General features: G+C 40.4%; 1 protein-coding gene across 1 annotated transcript; it reads left to right on the top strand.

Moving 5' to 3' along the window:
• Positions 1-5,557, top strand: LOC131087705 (ovalbumin-like). Its single transcript, XM_058031826.1, has 7 exons — positions 1-168; positions 722-769; positions 2,044-2,172; positions 2,960-3,077; positions 3,837-3,979; positions 4,262-4,417; positions 5,153-5,557. The coding sequence occupies exons 1-7, from the start codon at positions 1-3 to the stop codon at positions 5,555-5,557; spliced, it is 1,167 nt and encodes a 388-aa protein (XP_057887809.1).

Raw genomic sequence — 5,557 nt, 5'->3', positions numbered from 1 at the left:
ATGGGCTCCATCAGTGCAGCAAATGCAGAATTTTGTTTTGATGTATTCAAAGAGGTGAAACTTTACCACCCCAACGACAACATCTTTTATTGCCCCTTGAGCATGATTGCAACCTTGGCCATGGTCTATCTGGGAGCAAGAAATAACACTGAGTATCAGATGGAGAAGGTAAGGTACATAAATGGGTACAAACTCTCTTTGATCCCATTCAAAGAGGCAGCAGAGAATCCATTTAGACCTTCCAAACCTGCCTAGCAAAAAAATGGCTTTCCAAACTCTGGAGCTTTTCAATTATTGCATTTCCCCAATGAAGGGCAAGAACAACTTTTGGTTTTCATTAAGAAAGAGCAGTTTTGGAGGATGGTTAAGGCAGGTCTCTTGCTTCAGCTTATACTATCTCAGAGACCTGATTCCTTCCAGGTGGAAAGGACAACTTGAAACATACAAAAGATGAAACATTTGGAAAACAAGAGTCATAGTTATAAATACAATGCTGTAACGCTGTAGCTGATTTATGGACAATGCTGTTAACTGGAAAATAAGGGATCTAAGATGAGGATCACAATCACAAATTTTCACGGTGGGGCCTGGTTTAAAGCTCACATGAAATTTCTCAGTTCATCTTTGTGCTAATCAGACTTGCTTAGTGAAAACCTACTTAGCACAAATATCAGTGACTGACAGTGGACTTCACATACCTAATTTCTACTTGCAATTGCAGGTTCTTCACTTTGACAAAATTGCAGGACTTGGAAATATCCAGACCAAGGTACAGAAGCCTAAGGTACATTGATTTCTCTTTCACATCCTTTTCCTGAGAATAGACTGTTCTGATTGTGATTTCAGTAGTTTCAACACCTTGCCAAACCTTTGCTAATTCTCTTAATTTAAGAGATGTAAGTTAAAAAAAAATACAACAAACCACCAAAGCCCAAAGAACAACAGCAACAAAACAAACGCCAAGCAAACAACCACCAACAAAAACAAACAAACAAAACCCACCCAAAATGAACAAAAACAACCTCCAAAACACCACTAGAAAAAGAAGACAGGCTGCACATACTGCAAGTGACAGGACAGGATAGGGTGCTTTGGGCACCAGGATACACTTTGGTGTAAATGAGCTTCACACCTGCAAGTGCTGCTGGGTTACAGCCCTAGGAAAGGTCTCAGTACCTGAAGCCTGAGTGCAGTAGGCAGATTGCAACTGAGACTCCAAAGCGGGACAGCAGAAATGAGCCCAGAATCCCCAAAGGATGGAAAGTAAACACACTCTTAAAAGCTACAGGGACTTTTCCAGCCTCCAATTCCCACTGCTACCCCAAGAGAACCATGAGGGGTCCCAGTACCTTGCTACCTGTATGCTTCTGTCCATGTTAATCCGCTGCCTCTATAAAGATAACAAAAGCCATGGAGCCTGGTGTGTCCCCATTTACTTGGGATCCGAAACACAAGGTGGGACTTAAAAGGATAAGACCTTTTTTTGTTTTAACCAAAGGCAGTGTCCAAAGCTAGGGCATTTAGGGACTCAGTAAGCATTTAGAAAGGAGCTGTTCAACACAAGTATTCTCAAAAAATACAGTCCCATCTACTGTTTATCATTGTGCAGTTTTCTTACATGCTTTTAGCCTGTGTCACCATTCCTGGAACTAGAGACAGGTGATTCATTTTTTCACTGTATAACAAAACACTTCCTCACTCCCTTGCCATCTAGCTCTCTTCTTCCATCTGCAGCTTCTGCAAAATATGCCATGAAAATGCAAGGAGTGCCTGGGATTTAGAGGTTTTGTACCTACAAAAAGTCACCAACTTCAATAATTAACCTCTAGAATGAGTGGCATAATAGGCTGTGAATTAATTATATATCATTAGCTGCTTATACTAAGAATCCCTCCCATGGAACTCTTAGACTCTACTACATGTTCATTTGCAAATGTTCAAACACTGTGTGTTTTCCCACATTATTTGTACCTTATAAATAATCCTCTTTCTCATAAAATAACCTAACAGCTGTACTTCTCTGTCTTCTTATCAACAACTTAGTGTGGCAAGTCTGCGAATATCCACCTACTGTTTAAAGAAATTCTCTCTGATATCACTGCACCAGAAGCCAATTATTCACTGCACATTGCCAACAGACTCTATGCTGAAAAGACAAGTCAGATCCTACCGGTAAGTGATCTCTTGCTAAACCCTGTAAAATTCTGTAATCCGGGAGGACTGGCCAGAGTAGGTGACCATCTAATCCAACAGTCCCTACTGGTGTAGATTTACATGGCTTTTCCCTTTGCCATGGCCCTGGCAACAATCTAAATAGAAAGCAATTTGAGGCAAAAATACGGCCCTACTAAAAAAAATGAATGGAGTAATAAACAAAATGATTGATAATGTAACTCCTCACTCCCCACTTGCTCCCCCAAAGTGTTTTATTTTAACTGGTTATTGGAGTTTTTCTCAGAAAATAATTTGACTTTCGAATATTTCTTCACTTGAAAACTCACCTCAAAACCAAATTTTGAAAGTGTCAAAATCTTTCTTTCATATTTCCAAAGCAAAAGATACAAATATTCTAAATAAAAGGGACTTCTTATTTTTAAAAATAAGGAAAATGCTTTGAAAAAAGGAAGTGAACATAAAGATGACAAAACCCTCTATAATGAACCCAAAACTGGGGGTTTGGATGAGTCTTTCTTCCAGAAATTCTTAAATATTTTTAATATATATGCTCTTAACTGGTTACATAGTAAAGATGTCAGATCTGAAGTTGTCGTAAAATTGTCATTGTCACAAAATATTTTTTCTGGTCCAGTTTTAGCAAATTCTTTCAGGAAGCAAGCAATGAGAACACCTTAACCATGACATAATTCTAAAAATCTTATTACCCAAATTTAATTTCACTCTTATATTGTTTCTAAAAAATTACTAGTTCACTGGCTACAGTTAATTGGTGTCTTTACAGATTTACTTAAAATGTGTGAAGAAGCTGTACAGATCTGGTCTAGAAACGGTCAACTTCAAAACAGCATCAAATCAATCCAGACAGCGCATTAATTCCTGGGTGAAAAATCAGACAAATGGTAAGTCTGACAAGACTATGAAATATACTTCTCTCTGACAACTGCATTTTAGCAATTTCTGAAAGGACTAAACATTAGAGGAGATATTTCCTCTTCCTGTCCCCATTAGTGGATATTTTCTGTAGAAAGGGATTACTCCATTGCACCTGTGTGGCAGTGACAGTGTGTTTTAAACACATCTGGCAAAGGCAGAGATGCCATGATATGCACACTTAATAAGCACATTTTATATGCACTCTTTATGTATCTGGAGAGATTAACTCATGCAAGGTTACTGCCAGCTTCTCTAGACTATTGGCATATATTTACAAGGATATGCTGGATAGGTAAGTGGGCTTCCAGGGGAGAAAGTAATGCATACTAAACTGAAGATGGGAAATAAATGATTCAGAAGCTTGTGTGCATTTATTGTGTTGAGGTGGGAGGAAAAACTTAGAGTGAATTGTGAGAAAAACATACTGAGAAAATCTGTGTTGGTTCTTCCCTCTCCCTTTCCTGCTTTTCTATATAAATATTTATTTTTCCTAGGCACTGGTTAGAAATGTTCCTGGGAATCTATAACACTCTTGAACCTACCCGTCTTCTTGCAGAAATGTCTGGCCAGTTGCCAGTCTTTCAGTGTATTATTAAATCATCCTCATGAAACTTAATTCAATGTGCAGAGTTTTGGAGAAGTCAAGTGAAAGAGCAGTATATTGATTGACTTCTAAAACTATTGCTATGAAACTTACTAGTCTGTGCCCTACTTTTTTCTTAAAGGACAGATCCGGGATTTCCTTGAACCACGCTCTGTTAATCCTCAGACTGTGCTGGTCCTTGTGAATGCCATTTACTTCAAAGGGAAATGGAAGACCCCGTTTCAAGAAGAACACACTGAGGAAGTGCCCTTCAATGTGACAGAGGTGGGGGGCACAGACACACTTTCTGGCCAGATGTGTATTTGTTGTATTAACAGTTCTGTTGTCATTGGCTGGGTGATTTACCTGGGGCCTCACTGTCAGATTTATGACAGCTGTGTCTGACAGAACAAACCAGCAGATGAGACAAAAATGGAGACACAAATCTTTTCCAAAGGCAGCATGGTTGAAGATTGAGTCTTGTCTTTTCAAAGGCCTTGTACATTTGTCTGACCAAAGAAAAAGTTTGCTCCCACATTGCATCATCTCACATTTTTGTTTTTGCAGCAAGAGAGCAGACCCGTGCAAATGATGTATCAGAACAGCACCTTCAGAGTGGGAAGAGTGGCTGAAGATAAAATCAAGGTCCTGGAGCTTCCATACACCAGTGGAGAGCTGAGCCTGTTGGTGCTGCTGCCTGATGACATCTCTGGCCTGGCACAGGTATGGCCCTGGCAGGGTGAGCAGAAGGGCTGTGGCATCAGTGGGGCTTGGCTGCTGTCAGACCTTCTGCTGCTCATTGACATCCCAGCTACCCACCCCATGGCTGTGCTGGGCTGGGAGGGGAGCACAAAATCTGCCCAGGTGCTGAGGCAGAGCCTCTTAGGAGAGTCCTGGGCTCGGTTTTATAAAATGAAGGTAAAGCAGTGTAGTGCTGCTGCAGCCCTCCAGAAGAGGATGTATATATAGGCAGTGCTATAAAGTTACCCATTTGTATTCAAGAAAGGAGAAAAATCAATGCAGTCTAAAATATATGAACAATTATTAATATTTCAGTAATATTTTTAAATTATGAAATAGAATTATTACAGATGTGGAAGAGTTTGCATTTGTTAGGTGCTACCAACCGTAGGTAAAGTTTCACAGTCCTGTTTTTTGCAGTCTTTCACAAGCTGACTAATTTGCAAGGCTGTGAAACTGTTGGGTTGTGCCTCATGAGACACAAGATTACTTGGACAAAGGAGGATGCATTAAGCTGGTAAAAATCTGAATAAAAGGAGAGTGACACAGGCAGTACTGGAGAGGCAATTAATAAAATAGCAGAAGGATGCCAATAGGATGAGCTTCAGGAATCATTCTGGTTGGGGTTTTACTTTTATGATAGCCTTGACAGAAATGAATGGTAGGAAGAAGTTGGATTTGCATCTCACATGTTTCATTCCCTGCCTCTCTTTGCAGCTTGAGAACAAAATCAGCTTTGAAAAACTTACCGAGTGGACCAGTTCTGAGGTGATGGAAAAGAAGAGGGTAAAAGTGTACCTCCCACGCATGAAGATTGAGGAGAAATATAACCTCACATCTGTCCTGACATCCTTGGGTATGACTGACCTGTTCAGCCCGGCTGCCAACCTCTCTGGCATCTCTGCAGCAGAGAGCCTGAGGGTGTCTGAGGCTGTCCACAAGTCATACATGGAAGTCAATGAAGAGGGCACTGAGGAGGGCACTGGCTCAGCAGATGACACAGAAGACATTCTATATTCCTCTGAGTTTGAAGAGTTTAGGGCTGACCACCCATTCCTTTTCTTGATCAAACACAATCCAAGCAACCTGATCCTCTTCTTTGGTAGATATTGTTATCCCTAA

Source organism: Melospiza georgiana, chromosome 1 (genome assembly GCF_028018845.1).
Source record: "Melospiza georgiana isolate bMelGeo1 chromosome 1, bMelGeo1.pri, whole genome shotgun sequence".
Lineage (NCBI taxonomy): Eukaryota > Metazoa > Chordata > Aves > Passeriformes > Passerellidae > Melospiza > Melospiza georgiana.
The sequence above is the reverse complement of the archived record's forward strand: the minus strand, read 5'-3'. Positions and strand labels throughout refer to the sequence as shown.

Bases quoted from the DNA above. Each gene is read 5' to 3' on its own strand.
- LOC131087705 (XM_058031826.1), top strand. From the start codon at position 1: ATGGGCTCCATCAGTGCAGCAAATGCAGAATTTTGTTTTGATGTATTC. The intron at 2,173-2,959 runs GTAAGTGATCTC...GTGTCTTTACAG, and splicing joins AGACAAGTCAGATCCTACCG to ATTTACTTAAAATGTGTGAA. The intron at 4,418-5,152 runs GTATGGCCCTGG...CTCTCTTTGCAG, and splicing joins ACATCTCTGGCCTGGCACAG to CTTGAGAACAAAATCAGCTT.